Consider the following 27,843-nt stretch of genomic DNA (forward strand, 5'->3'; position numbering starts at 1 on the left):
GTGTACATTCCATGCAGAAGAAATCCTCCCAACAAGTGCTTGCCCTCCTTGGGCATCTTCTCTCAAGCAAAACATTGTACAGGTAGAGGAACCTTGCAGTGTCTCCTAAATGTTACTAAACTTGGATTTTGCTGGAGCAATAAGGGAAGTGAATTTCAGAGTCAGGCGATGGAAAACTTCCTATCTCTGCCACTCAGCCACTCACATAGAGAGACTGTTAGCAAAAGCCATAGAAATCAACTGTTGCGAGGCGGGGGTGGGAGAGGAGGAGAAAAAGAAATGCTCTCTGGACTAGACAGGACCAAAGCACAGAGGATTTTATAAATCAAAGTCAACATCTTCATTTGCACCTTGAAGCCAATCAGTTGCCAGTGTAGTCTATTGCGAACAAGTGTAAATCTTTCCATGCAGCAAGCACACTCAATAAGGGCCCATTCCTGTCCCATTTGAGTCATTGGGAGTTTTTCCACTATAGAGTAGAGGATCCAGCCCTAAACAGGCAGCAGCACTTGATGCTTCTGAGTGGTTTTCATTGGCAGCCTCAGACAAAGTGCATTGTACAATTCTAAATTAGTCTGTATTTTACAGCATCATGAGTGTACTCACACCAGAAACCAGATGATCTATGGCGTATTTTGAATAGAAATGGCAGGTTCACGTACAATATCCTGTATTGCCCCACTCCCCAAATGCCCCACAGCAAGCTTAGCCATCAGAACCAGTGAAAAATCATCTTTAACCATGAATTAACGAGAAGCAAAAAACTGCTGCCATTCCGCAAGTGGAAAACCTGCTTAAGCCAAAATTAAATGTAAAGCTGTTCATGTCGCTCACCAGCACCCACTTCCTCCAATCCCCTGCGCCTAGGTATGGATTCACCTGTGGGCTGTCCTGTTGAGTTCTTCCAAAAAATGTCCAGTTTTCAGGACAATGTTGTGTACTGTACTGAGGTTCAGTTCTTAAGCAGTTACTGTAACTAGCAACATGCTCCCAAAATGGTCACCTGTTCCCTCTCAGAGAGGGACAGCATATTCCCCCATCTTCAGCACACCATGAATCCAAGCCCAAGATGGCAGCTGCCTGGTATGTGTGTGACAAAGAGAGTTTTTAAGTACTGACCTTGCACATTTATATTCTCCCAGAATGGACTTGAAATGCAGCCCTGCTAAGGCATAGCAGGGATTAACGTTTCAGCCTGAGTTTCACCAGGATCGTAATGAGGCAAGTGCAATTGTGCACCAACCAAGAGTTGCACTTGCTGTTTTGCACCAGCAATAAGTCACATCACAGATATATATCACAGATATATATGTCTTATAAATACCAAAGATAGGTAGCTAGACTTAACTACCTAATTTGCAGGTGCAAGCAGTTAGATGTGAATACATCCACAGTTTCATGGTAGGCACAAAATTGCAGGTGTCAAACTACAAGCATAATCGTTTGTGGGCATGGGATTAGAGGTCATCATCCTAAAATCAGGACCAAAGCATTAGAGATTGAATGGGATTTAGAGTGCCCAAAAGCAATGAAGCTGAGATCCATCTCATTAACTAGTAACCAGACATCTAGCAGCCAGAGTGAAACAGTGCTCACTGATGGTTTGTTTGTTCCTCTGATAAGATTTTCATCAAAATGTCAATCTTTTTCTCTAGCTACGAACTCCACATGTACACTGCTTGCCCTCCACATTTACAAACACAAGCAAAGACCTGTAACCCTGGACCAATTGAAGTGAAGTATACAGGTAAAGATCAGAATTCCAATGTGAGTGATCTTCAGCCTTACACAATCTACAACATGAGAGTGGTGTCTTACAATTCTGTAGGCAGCAGTGCTTCAGAGTGGACCAGCTTTACTACCAAGAAGGAGTGTGAGTATATAGTGACCATAAAGAGCAATTCGTGAGTCTGAAATACCCATCTTTCTAGTCTGTGGAACTGTATAGCTCCAGAAAAAACATGTGGATCATTTAAGTCTGTTCCCATCCATTTCACAGAACTAACTACATCATTCCCACTAGCATCCTTCCAAAACTATTCTGAACATCTCTAGTTAATATATCTCAGCCACCCACTCCTGGGAAGTCTAATCCAGCGTTTGATTGCTCTTATTGTTCAGAACTGTTTTCTTGGCATCTAGCCTAACCTTTTCCTTTCTTAGTTTAAGATCCTTGTCCTTCCATTATGAATTCTGTTCAGTGGGAAGTATTAAGTATGTCCTATTTTTCATGAATGCATCCTAACAAGGCAACAGTTTAATAAAAAGAAATATGCCCAGTAAAGTGGTAGGCGGGGTGTAATAATGATTGGAGCAAACAAAATAGAAGGGGGACAGAAATTTTAGAAGAATAATGGGTATTTTGCCTTGGCAATCTATATGCTATAACCTGGCAGAGTAAATTTCCTTGGCATACCCCAACCCAAAAAACTTATAAAAAATCACATCTTTAAAAAACCTGTTTACATCAATAGTAACTCAGTATGTAAATTATTAAAACCTAATCCAATAAATCATGAACTTCTATTCAGCTCCACTAAGGTGTTGCAATAAAGTTCAAGGAACTTCACAGTTGTCCTTATGCTGCACACTACAGCCATTCTGAACTCCACAGTGACCCTGGAGATTGATTTTACATTCTCTTCCTCCACAAGCATAGGATTCTGCCACTTGAGCTAAAGGAGAAACTCCCTCAGCTCTCAGCAGTACAGAGCCTATGATACTCAACTGAACAGTACTGATTTGATCTAGTAGAGAGCAGTGCTATGCATTACTAAGTTAATTACAATATTGATATATTCCACATCAACCCCTCCGAGCCACTAAAATCTTTGCATTCATTCTGGTTCATTGTGTCTCCTTCATTAGGAAGAACTAAAACATTTCATTAAAAAAGGAGGCAATGGTTTATGGGCATTCTTTGTTGTAAGTACAGTGCCAAAAGCATAACAAATTAACATGTCTGCATCACGTAAGTGAAGTTGCTTTCATCGAAGACAAGATTTGGGAACTGGGACTTGATGATATACTAATGTACTGCACTACTGATTGATTAGTCAAGACAGTGAATTATTGTACTTGAATTGCTGTTTGTAAGGGTTTTTAACTATCTCTGAAAATAAACTAATGGTTCAAGAAAAAGCTTTAAAAATGAATGGATGCCAAAAGGACATAATTCACTCTCAAAGCAGTTAGGTTTGGAGAACAAATATATTAACTTCAGCTAGTGCTTTGGGCTTAGTTGCAGTAAATATTGATTTGATACGAAAAATAGCCTCCAATTATAGTTAATAGTAATAAAGATATTTTACCTGTTAAAAGAGAGGAAAAATACAACAAAACAAGAGACAATTATACTACCATCCAGGAGACACTAACCAGTGGTGTCTCCCTGAATAGGAAACTTGTATGCCAATCAGTGCTTAAAATACACCTGGCTGAAAGGGGATCTATTTCCAGCAAATAAAATTCCAGTAGCTCCAGCCAGGTCACTGAGGGGTGGTCATTTCAGTCCTGCCTGGGGTGAAAACCCCTTAGGATTGGCCACTTGCCTGCAGGGGCGGCGAGTTATATGGGCCCGTGGTGCCCATGCTCCAGCAATATTCATGGCCTAGAAGCCTGGCTCCACCAATGTTCAGGGTCAGGTCTCTCCCCCCGGCCCCGCCTGCTCCCCCGCGCACCTCCCCAGGAGCGTCCCCCAGCCCCACGTGCCTGCGCCCTGGGCAGCAGGTGGCCCTCGCTGGCTGCTGTCTGCGGAGGGAGGAGGTGCACGCATGATGGCAGCCCCACCCAACACCCACCACAGGGGCGGTGAGGGGGGCTTCCTGGACCTGAGAGGGGCCTTAGGAGCACATGCAGTGACAGTTATGCAGGGTGAGTGTGCTGCTGGGGGGGGGTGGGAGGGAAAAGGGCTCAGGGGAGTCCTCCTCTCTGGCCCCAGCCCCAGGGCAGCCTGCCTGCACCCCAAACCCCTCATCCCCAGCCCCGCCTCAGCCCAGAGCCCTCACCCCCCCCCAGCACCGCAATCCTGCACCCTGAACTCCTCAGCCCTCACCCCTGCACCCCAACCCTCTGTCCTAGCCCTGAGACCCTCCCACACACCAAACCCCTCTGTGTGTGTGGGGGGGGAGGCAACTTGGACCCGTTCTGGGCCCCGCCAAAAATTATACAAAGCTGCCACCCCTGCTTGCCTGCCTCCTTAGGGTGTAAGCAGCCAATCAGAGCAGTTGCTGACCCAGACACAGCTCTCTCACCCTCCCCTCTGTGGAGGAAAGAGGCGGGAGCAGAAGGAGCCCAGTAGCAGCTCCTCCGCTTTTGTGAGAGATGGGGTGGCTCCTCTGTTCCTCCCCACTCGAAGCGGGGGATGTGCCCCAGAGGTGAAACGCTGGGAGCAAAAATTATTTTGGGGGGAGAAGCCAGTGTTTTCATTTCTGTAGAAGATGAGAGGCGACCCCTACTCCCTCCCTCCCCCGCGCCAATACATTTTTTTTTTAATACCACTTGAGCTCTGGTGCCAGACTTGTTATTGGAGGGGGGGAGGGATAGCTCAGTGGTTTGAGCATTGGCCTGCTAAACCCAGGGTTGTGAGTTCAATCCTTGAGGGGGCCATTTGGGATCTGGGGCAAAAATTGGGGATTGGTCCTGCTTTGAGCAGGGGGTTGGACTAGATGATCTCCTGAGGTCCCTTCCAACCCTGATATTCTATGATTGAACAGAACATGGTCTTGGCCCGTTACACTGGTGGAACCCCAGTAGCATTTTACCAGTGCAGCTGATAGAATATAACTCATTCCTTGTGTTGAATGTCTTGATCCTTAATTTTTGGACGTCATTAAGTATGACAATGGTGCCTGTACCCCCCAATCTAGCAGGGTCCCCATTATAGTAGGCATTGAACAGCCATAGTAAAAGGCACTCCCTGCTCCAAGGAGCTTACGCTCAAATTTTACTAATTTTCCTTGTGGGGTTCACTTAGGGTGCAGATACAATATATTTCAGTGTGATAATGGCAAGGGCAGCCTCCTCCTGTAGCCTCTCCTTGGTTTTTTTTCCATAGGGTGGGTATGTGTGAGAGAGCCTGTAACACTTCTTATCTGGTGCATTTATTTTGTGCAACCCAGTGAGATGCCTACAATTTATAAATCAGCTGTTTCCTTTTTCTTTCCCCCCCACCCCCCCAGTACCTCAGTACAAAGCTCCATTTTCTGTTGTCAGCAATTTATCCATGGTCTACCTAGACTGGAGTCACACTTTTGTACTGAATGGACAGTTGAAGGAGTACGTGTTAACTGAGGGAGGCCAGCGTGTCTACAGTGGCTTTGACACCATGCTGTATTTACCGAGGACGTCGGCCAAAAGTCAGTTTCAATTTCCCATTTCAAGGCCTGTGTTTATCTATTACATGTTAAATCTTACGAAGTTGGCCAGCCATTGCACAGCAGTGGACTGTCTCTTTAGACTTCTAGTTTCCTTGAAAAGCTGATGTTGTATGTATAGTAAGGTACTCTTTATCCTGATGATTGAATGCACTTTTCCATCAAAACTCCTTTAGTACCTACTGTGATTATAGGAACAGTGGTTATTTGAGGTACAGGGGCGGGTGAGGGGAATTGATTATGTTTCTGGAATAAATTCTACCCTTTCCATGGGATGGGTATAGATGGCCAGGAAACACTGCGAGGCTGACCTCCTGGAGTTTACTACAGATCTTCCTCTCAAAAGGAGGAGTGGACAAAGATATGATGTGCCCTCTACTTCCACCATGACCCTTTCAGGGCTCGATTCTGGAAGGTGCCGAGGACGATAGTCCAATCCAGCACATGCTTAACATTAAGCACATCACTCATCTTGCTGAAGTTGATGGGACGATTCACATGCTTAGAGTTAACCACATGCTTATGTATTTTGCGGGATTGGGATAGAGTGCGCAACACCTTGCAGGATTGAGCCCTGGATGAATCACGGAAGCAGGTAGAAGGTGTATCCGCCCAGCCTTGTGGATATTTGGGATCCATAGGGAAGAGAGTCCTTCTACCATGGAAGGCTATCACCTCCATGTTGCATCTGTACCTGCTCCTTTCATTGGCTGCACGGATTCTACTGGAACTATACTGCTTTTGATAAAGTGCCATAGGCATGAGAAAATCTTCCTGATTAAGATGCTTAAAATTGTGATAATGCTCAAAATGCTTTCCAAGGAAGGCCAGTCACTGCCAATCTAAATCAATGCTTAAGCTACAAAAATCATTCCAAGTCACACAATTTGGTGGGGCAAGGGACTATCGTGCTGGGCAATGTGTGCAGAAAGTATGGCAGCAGCTGGACAATGCTTTGCCCAGCTGTCTCTTGACAAGTTTTAGTATGACCTTATCTAATATATTTGCTTGCTGGCTGTGCATGTGGGCACAGTGCCTCTCACCTCCTGACTTGGTAAAGAGCACGGCCATTTTCAAGTGCTCCAAACAATTCCTCAGACCAAGCAAAATCACCAGCCCATGAGGAAATTATGGCTCAGTTAGATTTCAGCTTTCAAAGTTCAACCTTTTTTGCTATAACCCCTATTCAAAAAGTTTGTTTATTTAACGGTGGGAAGGGTTTGTCTGGGGGTTTTGTATCTTCCCATTATAAGAAACAGGGCTGCGGGTTTGTCGCGAAGTTTCTTTAAAAATGGACTGTCAGACACAGAACCCAGCATGCGCAATTCCGTTTGATTTGGAAAGGTTATGAGCCTGTGAAAATGTGGGGGTTATAGGGGAACATCACAACTACAAACAAGGCCACTGTAATATACAGTTTAATAGCTGAATATTAGTGAATTATCAGGCTTCAGGGCTGTTTTGGGATCAATTAGCGTTGACTGCTGTGCCTATGGGGAGTCCCATTGTGATTGTGCGTGAATGCAGCCGTGCACATTAGCAGCTCTTGTTGGAGGATCAGGGCTGACGTATTTTGAGTGTCCCATTTGAGAGTTCTAACTCAGTATTTTGCCTTTTTTGTTCAGCCTTTTTCTTTCAAGTAACGTGTACCACCGATGAAGGGAGCGCCCTCACACCAGTGATCAAATACAGCACGGCGACTGGACTGGGTAAACCTGTAGAGACGTTACCTAGCTCCTACTAATTATGTGTGAATTTGTGCTGAGCAATTAGGTGTAACGCATACTGGATCAGATCAGATTTGGAAATAGAAGTTATTGATCTGGCCCAAGTTTTTCTTGAAGCATTAAGGTATGTGGCTAATGTGTCTTTGTCACCAGCTGAATTTATTCAGGAAGTTTCTCTTTATTGAAGCAGGTACTGTTTTGGAGCTTCTTTTAAACCAATGAGAATTTTACACACAGTTCTTTCCCTCCCACCAAAAAAAAATCAAACAAATGCAAAACCTGCTAACACTGTACATCAGCACCACAGTAGGGATGGTAGCTTACTGCCCGTGTTAAAGCTGAAATACAAAGCAAATCAAAACCCTTTGGGCCCTTTACTATTCCTTCAGAATGTATAGGAACAGCGTCATGATTTTTTTTAAATGCTACATGGTTTGGCGGTGAGTTTCTCTTTGTTAAACCTTAGAAAGATCACTCCTGACCCCTCTCTTGGTTGCAGGTCTCTTGGGAGGACTGGAATGGGGTGGTGACATCACAATAAATAGGCTGAAACTTGAGTTTTCCAGTCTTCAGCTGAGGAAGAGGGATGTTGACACAAGGCCTGATCTTGTTGAAATCACTGGAAGTTTTGTCTTTCATGCTGAGGAGAGCAGGGTCAGGTCCATGGCCTGCCCAAAGAGCATCCAAATACAGAGATTTTGCTGCTGTTAGATACGTAGGAACATAGGTGTAGACCTGAGGATCATCTAATTTAGTCCTGTCTCCAGCGGTGGCCAACAACAGAGAAAGATATAAGAACCCCACAATAGACAAATGTGGAGTAAGCTGCGCCTCCCCCCCGCCCCATGTTAGGTCTTATCCTGATCTCTGACAGAGATTGGCTTAAAACCTGAAATACAAAGTTTTAATATTCCTTTAAAAACCTTAAGCATAATAACTCTATATGTTCTTGATATCCATATAAATGTCCACTCCCTTATGTTCTTAGCCTCAACAACATCACGAGGCAGTGGGTTCCACAGACTAATTGTGCATCATGTAAAAAGTATTTCCTTTTATCAGTTTGGAATTTCCCACTGCTGAATTTCATTGGATGTCCCCTTGTTCTTGTGCTGTGCGTCAGGGAGAACAGTAGCTCCCCATTTTCCTTCTCTAGACCATTCATTATTTTATATACTTGTATCATGTCCCCTCATATTCATCTCCTTTGTAAACAATCCCTATCTTTTCAGCCTTTCTTTCTGTAAGAGTCTTTCCATGTACCTAATCACTCTTATCACCCTTCTCTGAACCCACTCTAATGGTGCAGGATCCTAGTACTGCACACATCACTCCAGCTGAGGCTGTAGTATGGATTTATATAAAGGCATTATACTTCATCCCTTTCCTTATGCAGCCAAACATCTTGTTTTCTTTTTTGACCACTAGTTATATCTCAGACATATCATCCACGAGACAGATCAGATTAAGGTAAATCACCACACCAGTTTCTAAGGAGAAACAATGGAACTTCCTGGAAGCAGAGCCCTGGCAGATGTAAACAATTACAAATTGCCATGGGGGCCCATTGTTGGCCTGTATCGGAGATTCCTTTCTGCAAGTGCTCATATTAGTTTTCTCTGTGAGCCACATCCAAGTTCGTATTAAGCCATCAGTGTGGGCCAGTCTCAATATGCAGGTGTGGCGGAGCAGTGGATTACTTTTTAATCTGCTAGAAGAGTGGAGGATATTGTCAGCGTCCTGCATTAAACCCTTGCTTCCTGAACCAGAAATGAGGAATAGGGATAATCACATTGTGAAAACCCCTTAGGTGTCTTTGAACCAAAGCTGAAATAGGACTTCAGAGCCAAAAATATTTTGTTTTGTTAGACACAACATAGACACCTGATTTCATTTTCTTGGCCAGATGTCCTTTGTGTTGAGGGGTGGTAAATAGATGAAGTTTATTTGTTTTTTTATAACCTAGAAGTGGCTTTGTGGCAAAGGCGTCACCTCTCCTCTGTTCTTGTTTCTGGGGCTCTAGCACCCTCAGCCCTCTTTGAATGCATTGCTGCATATTCTGCAAAGCTACTGTTGCTACAAGGCATTTCCTCCCCCTGCCCACCATGCAAGTGATTTTTCTAAGCTGTGCAGTGATGTGCACCATGTATTGGAAGGAACAGTGGAACACTTTGTGTATCTTTTTCATGGCCCTGTCCTAAGCTTTTGATTTTATTTGGCCTCTTCGTTCATCCTAATTTTTTGGCTTTATTGTTTTATAATCTGTGCTGCAGTGTCCACAGTAGCAACTGCTTCTTGTGCTGGGCTATAGTGCTGCAGAAAACATCCTGTCTGCACCTCTCTGAAATTACCCTGAAATTATCATTGTTTCAACTGTTCAAGGTTACTTTGATCAACCTTTTACGAATCCCCCCCCCCCCCTTTCCTAGGAGATGCCAGTGCAGTGGTGATTTCCAACCCAGGCAGCAATGCCAGAACTTTAAGCATGGTCTCCTGAGTGCAGTAAGCTTTTTATTACAGCCCACTAGCATATTGAACCATTACACCACCTTGAACATAAGTGCAAATAAGCACACTGTGACAAACTGCTTCAAACTTCTTTCTAATTTATTATCAAATAAGGGGATGATCTATCACTAAACTGCTTTCTAAAATAATGTTTCCCTTTTACCTTCCTGGATTATACAGGTCCTATATTAACAACTCCTGGAGAAAAGGATGAAGCAGAGACTAAATATGCAACATTTTACACTGAACTGTGGTTTGTGATATTAATGGCAGTTCTAGGTTTGATCCTCTTGGCTATTTTTCTGTCCTTGATTCTACGAAGAAAAATAAAAAAACAACCAGATGCAAGAGAAAGGCCTCCCTTAGTTCCACTCCAAAAGCGGACATCGCCAATGACTGTATATTCACCAGGAGACACCCACATGGTATGTCATGCAAAGCGCAATAATGTGTATTTATATTGTACAGAGAGTTATTGCAATGGAACATATGTTACAAAGGATAATGTTGCAGTCTAAGGACATTAACTTACAATTTGAATATAGTAAGAGGGAAAATGTACATATTGCTTCACGTGAAAGAGTATCTGTAAGCTACAAAATGACCCAAGCTGTAAATTGGGAGTAAGTGGTGATTACCGTTCAAATAAGCAACAGAACTTGGGTGGTTTTTTTCTTGGTCAGATACCACAGTGATGAATGTGGTAGGAAGACCGAGATACGTTTAACTCCTTAAATGACACAGGGGTAGGACATCTTTAGCTTTATTGTATTATTGGGGAGGTCACTCTTCAGGTATTGATACACTGACTGGGCCAAATCCTTAGCTGCTGTAAATCAATATAGCCCCACTGACTCAGTCAAGCTATGCTTATAGTCACAGTTCAGGGCAACTAAACCTGTATTTCCCCATAGTGGACCACCAAAGGCACCAATTCTTGGTTTCTAGCTCCACGGCCATTGCTTTTCTGGGTGGAGACCAGTCTCTCCCCCTTCTGACTGGGTATTCCCAGGCTGCGCTGTTCTCTTTGTATTTCCCAGCACTGACAGGTTGCCCAAGCACACCTGTTTGCTCTCTCTTCAGAGACTGATTGTCAACAGTTCTAGCTTACTGCATACCACTTCCTCTGCAAGCCTACTTTATTCCTAAGGTGAAAACAAATAGAAGAACCTACACACATGCTAACAAGCTTACCAGAGTCCACCCCAATCCTAACATGGATTCTGACAGCCTTCCACCCTTACCCTAAAGATGGGACCCTCTGTGGAGCTGCGGTCCTGTCCATTTGCTGGTTCAGGAAGAAGGCTCTGCGTCAGTGTAAACAAACTCATCTCAAACACCTTTCTTTGTCTCTTGGACCCTGGAGAACCCAGTTTGAACTAGGGGGAGAATTTGCTCAAGCTCTTTCTAAAGAAATCCACTTCACACATATTGTTCCAAAAAGACCTTTGGACTTCCTCATACGTTCCAGATTGCATTAATCTTCCTACTAAATAAATTCCATACAATCTCACCATACATATTTGCATTTAATACAATGAAAACTAATTCAGTAAGGTTTAATTTAATTTAGCGAAGTTCATTCAGGAAATCGTTAGTCTGTCACTCTTATTTATACTAGCTGAGGAGTTGCCCCATTATGTAAATTAGTTCTCAGGCAAAAGGAATAAATATTAGAATAGTGCTCACTAGTTTCCCATTATTTGAAAAAGAAAAGGAGTACTTGTGGCACCTTAGAGACTAACCAATTTATTTGAGCATAAGCTTTCGTGAGCTACAGCTCATGTCATCGGATGCATTATTTCAAGTGACTGTTCAGTACAAACTATGAGCTTGATCCAGCACTCATTAATGTCAATGGGAGTTTTGCCAGACTTCAGTGAATGCAAAACCACAGCATTTTAAACCCTGCTGACACATATAGACTCCTCAGATACCATGGTGATAGATGACAGTATAAAATCCTAGATAATTATAGCAACAAAAAGCACATTACTGTGAGTTTGTGCCTTTTCCTTCCCCGTTCCTATCCCCTGCTCTCTTTTGCTTCACATCTTTCTTTGGGGGCTGCTTGGGCCTACTGACATTGTATTTTCCTGTGTAAAAGTTGAATTGGGGGCTTTAAACACATTCTTCACCATTTAGCATGCACAAGGTATAAGCAAAAATTGAGAAGGACTCTGCCTTCCAGGAGTTTGGGTTGTCAGATTGGAAAGAGGAAGGGTGTATTTCTATGGATTCATCCAGCCATCTTGTCCTTCTATGATGTGCCCTTCATCAGGGAACAGTAGCCCTCAGCTGCCACATCTGTTCAGCTTGTCAGGCACAACACCACTGATTAGTAAGCATGCTGCTCTCATGTCTTTATTTAAAGAATTATGTTAACAACCCATTAAGCTGCCAGTTTAGATCTTTATGTAGCCCCTTAAGGACCTGTGAGTGTTCTGGCTCCTCATGGAATGGTGTTGAGCTAGGTGGCCAAGTGGGTGCCTTAAAGGAAAATCTGCCTGTTTTCAGAAGGACCCCCTTGAGACTGGGGCGGCTTGCCTTAGAAACATTTTTGTGGCAACTCTTAATGTCAATTACAAAAGGCTAAATGAGGAACTGTTAAAAAAAATCATAATTTAGCTTTGGAAATACAAAGTGAGACTTGAAAATCGCCTAACTTGCCATGGAGTCACATGACACAATACTCTCTTGGAGCTGAGGGTTGGGGAAAGGAGTCCAATACTACTTAGGACGTGTGAACATTAGTTAGGAATTATATAAAACACCCTACTGAGGAAGGTTAGTAGTAGTAGTATGCATGCCCGTTTTAGGATGGAAACTGAGGCAGAAAGTAACATACCCAAGAGCACACAGAAAGTCCTGTGATCAAGAAGATAAGTACTGAGGAGCTCCTGGGAACTCCTGGGTTCTAAAGACCATTAAATCACTCCTCTCGTTACAACCTCTTCCCCACTATTTTTTCCTCAACTTTTTGAAAAGATTTTTTTTTAAAATATACAAGCAGACATGTCAATAGCTTGAAGTAAGTCATTCAGATCTGTATTAATTCCACAAGCAGCTACAGCGCACATTGTGCCATCACTTTCAACAATATAATTGTGGCTCCTCTTTTGGCTAAACAACTGGCAGAAATTTAAATTGGGGAAGGAAAAAAAAAAAAAAACCCAAAAACCCAGAATGTGCCTTATATCCAATTTCTCCTCGGGAAAATGAAAGATACCGTCCCTTTTGTTTAACTCCTTGTCTTCTACGTACTTATATATTTATCCCATTTCTATTCTCTACCTACAATGCTTTAAAAATGCAGAAAACCTCTTTAACTGATAATCCCTGCCATCAGCATCCTATTGCAACTCCTTTACAAGTTCCTCTCATCTCATCTTCACAAGTCTCACAGAGCAGAGATAAGGTAAGACTTTGCAGTGCTTATGTCTGCACACACATTTCAGTCTGAACTGCTAGGAAAGGGCTATAGATGGAGGCATTCATTTTTATTTTATCATCACTTCCAAGGTCACACCGCAGTTTTTACACAAAACTCAATTATGGACTTGAATTTGGAACTTTCATCCTCTGCTGTCCTGTACAAATACAACAAGTGAAACCTGCCTTAGAGACTAACAAATTCATTTTCAACCACCATGAGTTTGTATTGTAAAAATCATTCCATTGTCCTGTAGTTGAGTACAATGGCCCAGATTCTCAACTGATGTGAATCAGCATAGCTCTGACCATTATTTTTAGCTACATTTACAGTGTAATCTAACCACAGAATAAAACACTTGTCACAGCACCTGGGCTAATGTAGCATTGCTGTTAACAACTCTCCTTCCTTTTAAATCTCAGTTTGATTCTATTGCCGAGATGTCAGAGTCCGCAAGTAGTGTTACTCTAACAAGTTACACAATGCGTTTTGAGGTATAGTTAACGAGTATGCAACCTGTGTGCTGTGGTAATCAAACCTGGAATTAATTGAAGTGTTTTGCCTGAGAATTTCTTGCATGGTGCATGTTTTATTACTGCACAGCTGTTAGCAGTTGAAGATTCTGTGACAGATGATCCAAAGTGGTGTATAGCTGCCACTTTAAAGGGTATAATAAAGAACGTGCATAGTTGTGTGTTACTGTACTGTAGGAGTTTCAGTATGTTAAAAAAACCCATTTGGGGCTCTACTTGTCGATTTAACATATAATTTGTTTTACACAACTTTTTGGAAAACCAGAGAGCGAGAAAGGTCAAATGGCGGTTAGAGACACATACTTACACAAGTTCACAAAAGCTAGTTGCTAAAATTGCCAGGTATTGTCCCCTGGCAGATAAGCCAGGTGCTTCCTAACTTTGCAAGTGTTCCATCAGTTGTCTATTTCCTGGTTCTAAAATGGAATGGCAATTACTGTGATGACGTGTTTCAATTGCATGCTTAACAAGCGATCTTCAAGAGATCACCTTGTTAAACCGCATTGCAGTAAGCCATTGTTTCCACAGGGAACAATAGCTGGAGCTAGTGATAACGATGTTCTGTTATCAGCCTAAAAACCTCTACCACTACCATGTTACTTTAGTACTATGGCTTCTACTGCAAAATAAAGCCCTTGAAAATAACTAACTTTGTAACAGATTTATTTGAGCTGAAATGTTAATCTATTACATTTTTCATGTAAACCTTTCATAAGCACATCCCTTTTATTCCAATATTCCTAGGGACTAGCAGATACAAAAATTCCAGGACCCGGGTCTCCTTTGAGTAATCGTAGCAACCAAAGTACTTCCATTCTACAGATACCGAGTCAAAGGCAGATGAATCGTACCTACTCCCAAGGGTCTTTACATCGCAGTGTCAGTCAACTTATTGATGTCTATGACAAGAAGTCCCTAATAGAAGATTCTGTGTGGGATACCATTATACATGGTCATGATAGTGGGTTGGTAAGTTCTTATTCTAGTTCTACAATTCCATGAATGCATGCACATTTGGCATTATCTTAGTAACTGATGTTTACCAAGATGCTGGGCAAAATTTCCAAAAGCATCTAGGCCCAGATCCTCAAAGGTAATGAGAGTTACTTGCCTAAATACCTTTGAGGTACTGGGTCCTAATGACTAGCCTAAATCCTATTTTCAGAAGCAGCTAAGTCACTTCTGAAAGTGGGACTTCAGCTCATGAATCACAAAGGTGCTTTTGGAAATGTTACCAACTATTTTACACAGTTACGGTACTGTATACATCAGACATTTTATTCCTTTTTGCACATAACTACAGCGAAAACATGACATTCAGTGAGATGTTTCAGTAGTCTATTGGTTATGTGGCTCTCATGCGGATTCTAAACTGATATAATTAAAGCAGTACAATCCCCGAGAGTGGTTGCAATTCTACCACTGTAAAGGTGCGTATAGCAGTACAGGTTATTCACCAATATTTATGGGAATTAACGAACTATTTTGGTGAGGGATGTGATTTTATGACCGTATAAAGCTGTGTCTAGACCAGGTCTTAGTGCGAATCAGTTTGATAATGCAGTCAAGTATTGTGACTGTGCGTGTAGCAAGTCTATTTCTTTGGAACAACAAATCTCTGTTATTTCTAGTTTTGTTGTTCTATGACTAGGTCAGTATTTATAGTTCTCTAAATTTGTACTTAAACCCTGCAAGTGATTTGGCTAATTTTTTTACCTCCCTAGTATGTGGATGATGAAGACCTTGTGAATGCCATCAAAGGCTTCAGTACAGTAACTAAAGAACATACAACCTTCACTGACACCCAGTTGTGATACCTATTTGGAGTAAGTACCACAGCCAACCCAAAGCAGCTGAAGGAACACAAAATCTTTGTTTTGTTCAATTTAAAATGTAGAAATTAATTTCTCATGTAACAGCTTGGGGATTATGTTTTAAAAAGGGTGCCTACTGGAACTTTAGCAGTATGAATGCATTTTCTAGGAGTACTGTTGCAACAGCCAAGAATATAGTTATATATTGTAAATGTACTCTCTACATATCGATCAGTGTTAAACATTTATTGCAAATATCATACAGAAATATTTCAAAAGGGGAAGGTGAGAAGAATGTATTGTATGTACAACGTTGTGTCACAGTACTGGCAAGACCTTAAATAGCCAATATAATATACAGAGAAGTTTCACAAACACTTTTAACAGCTGCACATACCTAATCCTGAAACTTTAATCATGTTTCATTATATTATACTGTGGTGGGAAATGTATGATCAGTGGGGAAAAAAAAGGGTTTTGGTCAACAAGTATATAAAAATGTAGAATACATTTAGATCTGTTCTTAAGAGCATTACAACCCAGTTTGCTCACTTTAATTAAGACAACAAAGAAGGAAGAGTTAATTCTGTCTATGAAATATTGCTACAGATGCAAAAGCACAGAAAACTTGTGCAATTGCCCATCTAGTCAGGAACCCTAAAATGTTTCTGTCCATTTCAATCTACTTTAGATCATGTACAACAGGAGATTGATTTAAAATCACGAAAGATGTGATCCTGTCACATCTTGAGTACTCTCACTTTCCCAGAATAAGATCTAAGGGTGCTCAGAACCTTGCCACACCAGACTCTGCAAGAGTAAATTTGAAATGTATCAAAATGTAATTTAGTGAAAGCTGTTCTGGATTTTACTCACATGTATTGTAGTTTCTAGTGCCTGCCCTCTGGTGTTGGTCTTAGAGAAATAAGTCAGGATGATCATAGCTCTAAAAACAAATTCTTAGGAATAAGGCGTGTCTTTAACATATTTAAATAATTTACTATTAAATCTCTGGTGAATCAGCTGCTGTTTAGCATTGTGGTGAAGCCTCTCCACCAAAACTATCTTGGTTGTCATGCGTTTGGCATGATCCTTACATTTTGCAATTGGAAATTGCTTTGAGAAACAGTGAAATGCAAACATCATCAAATTAGGAAAGGGATGTGACAAAAACAAAGTGGTAAAAAACCCACCCATAAGGTAAGCTTCACAGGAAAGAACAAAAGAGCTATTACAGCTTCGTTTTAAACAGACAGATCTCATTGTTTCTATTTTCTATCCAAACTGCTGGGCGTAAGACAGAATACCTATGAGCTGAGCTGGAACATTAGGGCCCCTAGAGGAAATCTGTTTACTGTAATGTGAACAGTTATTGCCAGTGTTTGTTTTAACATACGTTTAGGGCAAGATAGGATTCTGTTCTTTCCTCCCCCCCCATACCTTACTCTACAAATAGTCTCATTTAAATTAAACAGTAAGGAAATACTCAAAAGGAGTAGGGAGGCAGAATTCAAGTATTGGCTATTATGGTATACATGTTGCAATATAATCAATTATACAATACTAGCAATTTCTTATACAGTGTACAGTACAGATTAGAGTATCTTAATTATTTCTGTGGTAGGGAAAAAAGCATTGCATAGTTCAAACTGTAGTAATTGGTTTATTTTCAAGACTAGGATTCTATTGTGCCTGTAAATTAATCTGAAAATATAGATTAATAAAAGGTTACATCTAAATTTAATACAAGTATTTTTGTTACCACATAATATAAAGAACAAAAAAAGTGTGTGCTTAAAAATTAGGCTGAATGTACAAGCTCGATATTAATTTTACAATAAAGAAAGTAGTGACACTGTGCTGCCTTTTCTCCAGTTCACCTTTTAAACAATCCACAACATTAAAAACTGGGCTAGTTAGCAACAGAAAGTTCAAAACAGACTGTGGTGCAGGATTGTCTGCCTTATAACTTAAAGCTGGCCGAGGGAGGTAATCAATGCTGGCGTTCATAATGTAACATTCCTACCCTACAGATCAATTCAAAATTCATTTAAAATCAACTACGTGATAGGGATTGAGTCACAAAAAAAAAGCAGGTGTGAATTTGACCAGTCATCTTATTTCACATGCAAGCACCGTTAAAGCTTGGCTTGTTTTTAGTATTATGTAAATGTTGTGGCAATGGTTTTATCCAAAGACTTTTTCTCCCATTTTAAAAATGTGGTTATTCATTATGTGGAAATGTCCCAAATGTACAGCTAGACTTATTCTGCAGTGTACAAAATACAAATGGAGACTTGGAAGTAACAGCACTTTCCACTGCCTCTGGTTAAAGAAACTCTTATTCAGCTGCACCTCCTGTTTATTCTTGCAGATGTTTCCTTTCCTAAGAAAGATCCTGTCTGAAGAGCGGCATCTTTAGTTTGCACTTTAAGACCTGAACAAAATCATTGCGCAATTGCAACATGGGGGGGAAGGGATAGCTCAGTGGTTTGAGCATTGGCCTGCTAAACCTAGGGTTGTGAGTTCAAGCCTTGAGGGGGCCATTTAGGGATCTGGAGCAACTATAGGGGATTGGTCCTGCTTTGAGCAGGGGGTTGGACTGGATGACCTCCTGAGGTCCCTTCCAACCCTGATATTCTATGAACACTGAGCATGCCAGTCGCTGACTTGTACCATGCATTCTACTAGCAACAGAAGTCATATACACAGACCAACAGTACTAGGAGGAACAGTTCTAAGGTGGGTCTAAAGTTAGCTTCCATAAGTGGAAGGCAATGAAAGGATTAAGAATAAAAGTGTGAGCACTGTATATGTAAAGGAATACCACAGCATTCAATATTTAAGTAGAACTCTACAAATATTATAGTGCATTCATGCCATGGAATGAAGTAGATTTAATTTCCCCCTATTAATATGAAAGAATGTTTACTACAGTAAAGCCTAAGACCCAACCGAGAATCAGGCCTCCCTGTGTAAAAAGAGTAGTAGATAATCCCTCCCCTAAAAAGCTTACAATCTAAACAGACACAGGATGGGGGTAGCAATACAACTGAGTGAACAATGTAATGGCTGCAAACAGCCATGATTTTTTTTTTTGGAGGGGGGATAAGCTAGCTGGAAAGAAGGGGACAGGGCAGGTGTGAATCTGAGGTGAAAGGCAAATTGTTAGGGAGGGGGAAGAGGATTGGAGCAAAGAGCCAATAAGCACAGGGGAGAGAGAAAGTTCTGAAGGTCCCTGCTTTAGCTGCTCTTACGACAGTGTGGCTGGGTATGGCTCCTTCCTCGAGTTTTTCCCCAAGTCTACACACCTGGGAGCACTGGCCCCAGCTGGTGTCTATTTTACCCCCTGCAGCAGTTCCTGCTTTGACTGCTCTGAGCAGCTGGAGTCTCAAAGTCGGGTTGTAATCTGAAAAGTATCTGGGTTTCCTCCATCACTCTGAGAATTGAAAATAAAGCGGGTTCTCACATCACCACACCAAATACTGCAAACCTATTTGTACAACCCCACTGAAAGTCAGAGCCAGAAAAAATAAAAACAGCTTGAAACTTTCAGCTCACTGGGTGAACTTGCAAGGCTGACTTTACAAAAATAACTGTAAAATGAGCCTATTTGATATGATGTCATTACCTAATACACAAGGCTTTCCACTTTGAATTTTTCAGCACAGAACTACACTGACCTCAGTCTGAGGATCCAATTTTTCCCCTATATTTTATGGCAAATGACATCAAGCGCAAGAGTAATAACCAAAACCACATGCTATAACACTCTACTATGAAGAGCGCTGCGTAGCTCGAAAGATTGTCTCTTTCAGCAACAGAAGTTGGTCTAATAAAAGATATCACCTAATATCCACCTTGTGTCCCTAATATTCTGGGACCAACGTGGCTACAACCCTGCATTCTACTAAAGAATCATTTTTAGCCTCTTCTTTAAAGAGAGCTAAAATTTGAGGAAGGAGAAAAGGGTATTCTAGCTCATTTGTTTTTCCATTTCTGTAAATCTCGACGCATTTAAAAATAGCCAAAACTTTATAAATCACTGCTCCTAAATGTCTGTCCTAGTGCATAACCAAACAAAATAGCAGGCACCTTTCACAAGCCCTAGCCTTACCTGGTTCAAGACACCAGAGTCTCAGGTCCTTGGAAACTGTCTGCAAAGAAATTGACGTATGCATTAAGGACTGCAACTAGAACCAAAAACACCCTCACACTAGCAAAACTCAGTGACTTCCAGCTAAAGTCTCCACATTATGGGAAAGCAGTGTATCTTTACAAAAATACATTAAAGTTGTATGGGAGGTATCGACTTAACTCTGCATGCCCTACTTTTACTGAAGTTTAGTACTACTGTTGCTGTAAGGAAGATGTGGGGGGACCTGAATCCAGCATTTCTGGTTGAGGGCTGAAACTCTCATGATCTGGAAGAGCATAACACCACTATGGCATTGTTGTACAGCAGCAAACTTAGAAGAGGAATGTGTGAATAGCCTAGTAAGTTTTCTAACAAGAGATATTTAGTCCATTTCCTAGACATTAGTGTTATATACAGTAATGAGCAGCAAAATGCATGCTTTTTTTCCCCCTCCACAAGAGGTTATAGTTTATAATTTCAGGTATTTGAAAGCTCTGCAAAGAGAAATGAGCAGAAAAGTACAGATAATAACATTCCTGTGTATTTTAATATTAGGACCAAGATATGCAAAATAATGTTTTAGCACATCTGTAAGCATAAAGACTTTTTGAATTTGTTTCATAAACAAAAGAATTGTAGCACATAAATGTCAAATTTATCAATACTGAAAAAACAAACTGTCGCTCTACAATCAAGGCAAACTTCAGCAAGAGAAGCTTTTCAAATTGATGAAATAGCTTTTAGCACCCAGCTAATTTTCTACTTTATATTATCTTGAAGGAGGTGAAAGGACAAGATGGGTGACTCCAAGGAATTGCAAATAATAATCATGGTAACTTTAATGGCCAGTAAGCAGGGGTCAGGCATTTAATGTTTTGGTGATTTCAAAGGTAAGGTCCAGTAATGGGACTTAGAAAGTTACCTATAAAACTCTTCCTAAGACAAATACTGTAGTGCATGCTGGACTGCATAAAACAGGATTTTACATCAATGTTTTGTACCAAGTATTGTTTGGCTTTATACAATATGAAAATGAAGTACATCAATTTAGAGTATGTTTGCTGGTTGTGCTGTAAACCCAAGTTGTTGAGGTGCACTGTGAAAACTTATTACAATTTTAACTCTTTCATTTAGACACACTCAAATGAAGCCTTTTTAAAATGATAAATCTGTAGTGAAAAAGTTACATCCAGTTAAGTGTTAAACTTTCATCGGAACCCTTGAAAACAAATGTACACAACTTAGCATTTTCACAAGCTATAGTCTTGGCAGGCAGAGTCACTTTTCTTGTGGCGTGGAGAAGTGGTCGTCTTTGTGGGTGATGGGGACGCTGTACCAGGTGATTCAGGTCCTCCTTCCACAATAATTGGTGAAGACACCAGAGGAGGTACTTTCTTTCTTCCCAGAAACCCTCCTCCATCAAATCCACTTTTCTTTTTATTCTCTACTTTGTTCTCACTTTCATCATCTGGCCCTCTTTTCTTCACTTCTGAAGAGCTTTCAGGCACTTTCTGACCTTCTGCCCCAGCATCTGATGATATTCTAGTAGCTCTTACTTCCAGTACTGTTGCCTTTTTGTCTGTTGGAGTGCTCTCACCTGCTGCCTTCTTCATTTCAGCTTGTACTGGACTCAGATTGCCAGTCTCAGGGACAGCCTTGTCCACCATACTATTGTTCATATTAAAAGTCTGAAAGTCCTTGTAACTGTGAAAGCTCTCAGTCCGTCTTGCCCTTGCTAATAAAGGACTCTCTCTATATGGCCTTACTGAGCCATATGTAGCAGCTTCATGGATGGTTTCATGGTGCTGTAACTGGAGGCTAAAAACACATTCAACAGTAAAACATTTCTCATGTCACGGTTTACAACAAATACTGATGCAAACAAACATCACTGTCACCTTCCTCAGAACAGACTTCAGCTTTCAAAGGTAAGAAACATGCAGCAAATTGTTCCTTCTCTCTAGCCAAATAGAAAGCCATTTGGAATTTGCGAAGAGTATACTGGATTCCCAGATGTGTTACAGAGCATATACTTCTGAACACCCGAGGCTTGTCAGCTGCATGCATGTTACACAAAGAGAAATATGATTTTTGAGGGAGGATGTTTCAGAACTATGAATCCCAGAGCACACTCAGCTGTGCTTGTCCTATAATTGGCAATGGAATGTGCTCAGGATTTCCAACCTGCCTATCTCTGTGAGCAAGGGCTCACTCATTCCCTAAATTGTACACATGCAACTCCAACGGGAGCAGTGTCCCAAAAACATCAGGGCACTTATTTAGGTGCCCAAATACGGACTAAGGGGTGGCTAAAATTAGACACTCAAGTTTGAAAGTTTTCGCCTAAGTCTTTGAACACACAGCTGATAGTATATCCTGTGGATATTTGGCTTACCTAGAGCTTGAGTCCCGCAGACGGCTTTGCTGAACTACTGAAGTTGCTGGACTGATGTTAGGAGTAGCGCAGCGTGAGGTGCTCAGATCACACTGATCAAGCAACTTAAGCAGCTCCTCTTCTGTTGGACCCCCTACATCTTAGAAAAGAAAGTTAGTGGTCACTGATCACCTCTAATGCAAGCATTTGAGCCAAAAAATAAGTTCTGCTACATTACAACCTACCCTTGTCTTCACTTTTATTAACCATGTCCATCGCTGTGGTCAAATCCCACATCTGAATACTGCCATTTGAATGACCTGTAAAGAGGTAACGTCGTGGTCTTGACCCCATCCTACTGGATCCTTCACATTCTCGTACAGTAAACGAAGAAATTGTGGTACAGTCTACGGCCTGGATCTCGCATATTCTACAAAAAGGCATTTAACACAATTACAGATTATAATCCTAACTATAGTATCGCATACCGTGGAGGGCAATTGTGAGGTTTAATTTATTAAGATTTGTGATCTCTGGATAGAAGGCGCTATGGTTTGTTTTATGCCGAATTACACCTTCGCTTTTAACACCCATTTCTAACTCATAAAATTTTTTTCAATTCACTTCTCAATGTTACTTTTAATAAGATTCCAAAAGAATACCGAGTAGCTGCTACACATTTAAAAAAAAAAACCATAATTAATTTCCTGCTTTCTTATAGAATCTGGGTTGCCGATTTCCTGATTCGAGGTTTGCATGTGCTTCTCCAGAGAGATCTGGGCTCAAAATGTGTTCAAAGCCAGCACCATATATTAAGTATTGTACAAGACTAGCATGTAATTTCCAAGTGCTGTCAGTTTTTAAAGTTTACTGAACAAATTCCTTCAAACATGTCACAGGTATTTGTTCTCAAAGAGAAACAAAATCCAGGGCAACTCTGAATTTAAAAACTAACCAGTTTACGCAAAAAAAGTTTATTTAAATTCAGAAAATGTCACACCAAGATGAAAAGATAAGAATTACATGAGACGGAAAAATGAGGTTCGGAATGAAATGACTAAAGTTTCGGGTAGTTTGATGTCACTCACCTCACTTCATTTCACAACAGTGAAATCAGGAAGCCTGTAAAAGTCGGGGATGTTAGCCACCTCCTTCCTGTTCTTACTTATTGTTCAGTTTTTTTTAAAACACTCGAGGACAGATTCCACTACCATCATAGCCCAGGGTGAGTACCTCCATACTGTGGATTTAGCTATACGGCAAGTAACTGTGTGACAAGCCAGGGTATGAATCTCCAGCACAGTGACAGCTCCAGAGTGTGTAACAATCTGCTAACCTGTACTCCAAGACTCTCACTGCGCTGTAGAAGTGTCAATACTGGACATTAGCATGAGGCAAGCTGGCGTGCTATAGATTCACCCCCTGACTTGCCATGCAGTAACTTACCATGTAGGCCAGCTCTAGGAGTCATCTAATCCAGTGCATGGTAGATTTGCTTTTTGCAACTCCACTGTGTTTTTACAAACAAGTTTTTTATTTGTGCACAAAACAAACAGGATATTTAAACTGAAACTTGCTCCTGCATTGCATGAATTAAAGGGAAGAGAAAATGGCTAAGCAATGAGAATTCCTGTTTTGCTTTACTCATAACTACTGAGATTACTGTGGCATCAAAATTTAAATTGTGGCTTAATTAAGTTATCAAGGAAGAATAGTTTGATTAGAATACAGAATCTGCCATAACGAAACAGGACAGGAAACAAAAAAAGAGGTCAGAGTTGAAAATGGTTTTGAGTTATTACTTTGTTAAAATTTATCCTAATATGACACCAATTTTAATAAACATTTGGCAGTTTCTTCACTGTGTATGCACGGAATATTAAATCACAGTGATTTATAACATTCATTGGGACAATATTTTGGCCTCCAACCATATTATGGACTTCTAATGCTATTTGCTTAAAAAACAAACAAGCTGTCAAATGGATAGCCTAGGTGCATGGAAAATGTACTCTCTTGATTAATTACTTTAACAGTTACTTATGACTATATGTAATGACCTTTGATGCAAAGAAGATTGATTCTCTTAAAGGATTTTTATTCCTTACAAGATTAACCGATGATAGGCCATGCATTACAGGTATGGGGGACTGGTGAACTATTAACAGCCATGTCTGTACTAGCACTTTCAATTTAAAACTCGTATCCAGGGCTTTCAAGAGCATGTTAGCTACTGCCACACCAGTTTTGGCTTTCATTTATTTTAAAACTAAAAGCAAGCACAGGATCAGTTTTTTAATGAAAGGTAGCAATACACACCAACACATGGAAGAACAGAAGACCGCTCTAAAATCAGGAACATAATTAAGCATCCATTAAAAGAGTACACACAGTTTGCCTGCAGCCAGCTTGCATTTAACTTGCAAAGTACAATTTTATTGTTATGCTACAAGTGAAACCCAAATTGATTTTTTTTATCCTTATGTAGCCCCTTTCATCCAATGCTAATCAGCACTTTTATTAAGCCTCAAAATATCCCTGGAAGGTAGAGTACATCCATTTTACATATGGGTAAAAAGAAACACCTTCACTAGCCCAACGTCACAGTGACCTAGTAGCAATGCCAGAAAAATAACCCAGGGGGGTCCTGACTGCCAGTTCCCCATTTTGCCCAGTGAATGAGGACTGGGAGTACCAAAGCAAAAAGTCTATTGAGATTATCTATCCAAGAACTCGTCAAGGCCTTTTTCAAGCAATACATTGTGTAGTAAAAGCAGAGCCAAAAGGGTTCAAACAATTTTTCAAGTTGCCTTTAGACATCTGACAATTACACTTTCTATGCTTTTTTTGAAATTATTCTCTTTCTTAAGAGGTTTTTCTGTTGAAGTAAGTAAAAGCAAAACCAGACACCACTTATTGTTGGCATTGATAATTAAACTAGAGCAGAGCACCTGTATGTTTACATTAAAGTGATTATACCAGTCAGATACTCACATCAAATGCGTAAGTGAGAAATGAGTTCTATACAGCATCTGTGCGCTTTGACTTGCTAGCATAAGTATCAGAGCCAACTATCTTAGTGTCAGCTCTTGGATATGTACAATAAGTGGATTTTATCAGAGATGCAACAGATGACGAGTGCTTTTACCTTTTCCCAGTGGAAGACAACCTGACAAAGAGTTTATTAGTGACGGGAACAACTTTTTGGATGAATACTTGTTGATCATCACGCTCTCCAAATGGTCCTGTAGTTAGAAAGAGAAACTAAGTATTTCAAAACACATTACTCCAAAAAGTTAACCATTCCTACCCTGTCTAGAAATAAAAAATACTCACACAGATTCAGTCGGACTAAAGGAACCAGGAACCTGCACTGATTTCTAGTTTAGCAAAACACCACACTACTTTTGCATTGTGATGTATAATTACTGACAAGTCACAATGGAAAACCCAAACTGAAAGGTTACCCAATTATTTTGAGTAATTCTGAACTACCAAGGAAGATGTTCACTTTAGACTGTCCAATCAATTTGATGCATTTTTGTTTTTTTTTTTTAAACAAAAAATAAACCCATATTGTATAATTTTCCATTACTCTAATTTAAAGGGTTAATTTGTTATGATGTACTGCTAAAAAATATTTATGGGATATGAAATATAATATGGGGTCCATCACCTCTTGGTCACTAATGTGACCAAATTTTTTAAGGTCTGATTTTTCATTATTGCTGAGCACCTGCACCACCCTCTAATGTCAAGCGGAGATACAGGTGCTTCATAAAACTGAAAAAAAAAAAAAAAAAAAAATCAAGCCTATAGTGACTGAAAAGGTCTTTACAGCTGTTTGGTAGCCCCTGCGAAAGAGGTTGGAGGCCTTAATTCAATTACTAACAGATTGCCCATCACTTTTCCCCCCCCCTTTTTTTTGGGGGGGGCGCTAAACAGGAAACAACCAAGAGAAACTTGCTCTTGAAAGCGGATGGCATCTCCACGTGTAACATTTTGCACTAGTCCAAGACCCTACAATACCAACACCGTAAAAAGTTAAGAGCAAATTGTTATCAGTATATGCATTACAGGAGTACCTGGAAGCCTCAATCGAGGATCAATGTTCTAGTGTGCTAGGTGCTGTATAAATAAAAGAGAGTCCTTGCCTCAGAAAGCACAGTTTAGGAATATAACAAGAACCTTTTGATACATTTAAAAAAACAAATGAGGATGGCTTTTCAATTTGCTATCTGCCTACCCATTCAGTGATCTGTAAAGAGCATCATGCACCAGCAGGTGCAATGTTGGTCTTTACTTAGCGTTTTCACAGTTCTGTTGGTTTTGTGACAGTTTCAATGTAGTTTTGAAATGTAATACGAGTACAATGTTAAATATTAGATGCGTGCATAATCTTAATTTTTGTTTAATTTATAAAATGTGATAGCACATTGTGAAACAAACCCAAAAATTTCATGCAAATCAGTTCTAATATATTTTTTCATAATCTCCATCTTATCTCTCTCTATAAAAATGCTATCAAAAAGGGCACATTAGGTAACCAACAGATTCTAGGTAATTTATAGGAAACACAAGGCACAACTTCTCTTAAATGGGTCCCTCTGGGAAGCCAATTTGCCCAGTATTGTGAAGACAAATCAAATTCACTCTAGTTGGAATCAGTTTTCAAACAGGAATATTATAGACATGCCACAGTATTATCAAAATGCAAACTGATTATGCTGTAATTACTCTAGTGTAAATCAGACTCACACACCTGATGTCAATGGAGTCACAGAATGTGAAGCAAGAGCAGAATCAGGCTAAATGCCTCCGATGAACCTTCAAGAGCACAGTAGCCCTCCAAAAGTCCAGTACGAAGTAATGGAAAAACATTTTGCCTACCTATGTCATTTCCAGAAGAGTAACTACCATGGCTTTCTGTTTCCTCCAAGGACAAGATTTTGAATGAAGCTAAGGGAGTAGACCCTGGCTGCGTGGAAATCATTCCTCTGAATCGAGTCACTGTCCATGTCCGAACGTGGTTGTTGTCGGCACAAACTAGACAGAAAACAAAAAAAAACCCAGAAACATTGGAATATTTACAAGAGATGAAAGACTGTTTTTAAAACACATTTTAATTTATAAGCCATAACATTAAGGATGTAATTAAAATTATCTGGTCTCTTAGAGTATGTCTACACAGCAACTAGACATCCGCGGCTGGCCTGTGCTAGCTGACTCAGGCTTGGGCTGTTTCACTGCTATTACCCTCAGTAATTAAAAAAACATTAACTTTTGAGCAAGTTCAATAAAATGCATTCAATCAATTGCGATAACAAAATGAGAGGAAATTGTGGTCATCAATAGTTAAATTACTTATTTGGTTTTCTGAATCAAAATGCTTACGAAAGCCTTAAAAGTAGCAATACATTCTGAATAATTTGGACTGTAAAAGTTACAAACATTTGAAAAGCGGGTCCTGTGCATATTGCGTGTACTGTACAACTCCTGACTTCTAACTCTGATAATAGTTTTGGCTATGGATTATACAAGTCACGGAGCTTTTCTGCCTTGGTTTTCCCATCTATAAAGTAGGAATATCATCAACTGTTTACCTACCCTGCAGTGCTGTTGTAAGGTTTAATTAACATGTGAAGGTGTTACATCTTACTGTTGTTGCAGTCTCTCTCACACACACTTGCATGCAGTGTTGTAGTAGCCAAGTCAGTCCCATGATATTAGAGAGATAAGGTGGGTGAGGTAATACTATGTAGCTCAAAACCTTGTCCCTCTCACCAAGAGAAGTTGGTCCAATAAATACTCCTGGGGGAATACTGCAGAAAGCAGAATTTGTGCAGAATTTTGTTTTTCACCGCAGAATTGGCGCTGCTGACTGCCATTAGGGGCTGCTGGACCTGGTAGAGCCCAGCACCTAGTTCACATACAGGCACAG

General features: G+C 40.5%; 2 protein-coding genes across 2 annotated transcripts in view; one reads left to right on the forward strand and one right to left on the reverse strand.

Annotated features, from left to right (window-relative positions):
• The window catches only part of USH2A (usherin), a 568,735-nt gene extending 553,345 nt beyond the window's left edge, over window positions 1–15,390 (forward strand). Inside the window, exons 66-71 of the mRNA XM_077811946.1 lie at window positions 1,656–1,873; window positions 5,181–5,357; window positions 7,001–7,084; window positions 9,791–10,035; window positions 14,321–14,545; window positions 15,301–15,390. Of these exons, the coding sequence (XP_077668072.1) occupies window positions 1,656–1,873; window positions 5,181–5,357; window positions 7,001–7,084; window positions 9,791–10,035; window positions 14,321–14,545; window positions 15,301–15,390 (1,039 nt within the window). The remainder of the gene's footprint in view (window positions 1–1,655; window positions 1,874–5,180; window positions 5,358–7,000; window positions 7,085–9,790; window positions 10,036–14,320; window positions 14,546–15,300) is intronic.
• Window positions 15,391–20,778: 5,388 nt separating this feature from the next.
• Window positions 20,779–27,843, reverse strand: part of KCTD3 (potassium channel tetramerization domain containing 3) — a 61,172-nt gene continuing 54,107 nt past the window's right edge. The window contains exons 14-18 of the mRNA XM_077812195.1: window positions 26,793–26,948; window positions 25,051–25,147; window positions 22,148–22,332; window positions 21,924–22,062; window positions 20,779–21,346 (exon numbers count right to left, since the gene is read on the reverse strand). Of these exons, the coding sequence (XP_077668321.1) occupies window positions 20,779–21,346; window positions 21,924–22,062; window positions 22,148–22,332; window positions 25,051–25,147; window positions 26,793–26,948 (1,145 nt within the window). The remainder of the gene's footprint in view (window positions 21,347–21,923; window positions 22,063–22,147; window positions 22,333–25,050; window positions 25,148–26,792; window positions 26,949–27,843) is intronic.

This window comes from Eretmochelys imbricata, chromosome 3 (assembly GCF_965152235.1).
Source record: "Eretmochelys imbricata isolate rEreImb1 chromosome 3, rEreImb1.hap1, whole genome shotgun sequence".
In the NCBI taxonomy this organism is placed as follows: Eukaryota; Metazoa; Chordata; order Testudines; family Cheloniidae; genus Eretmochelys; species Eretmochelys imbricata.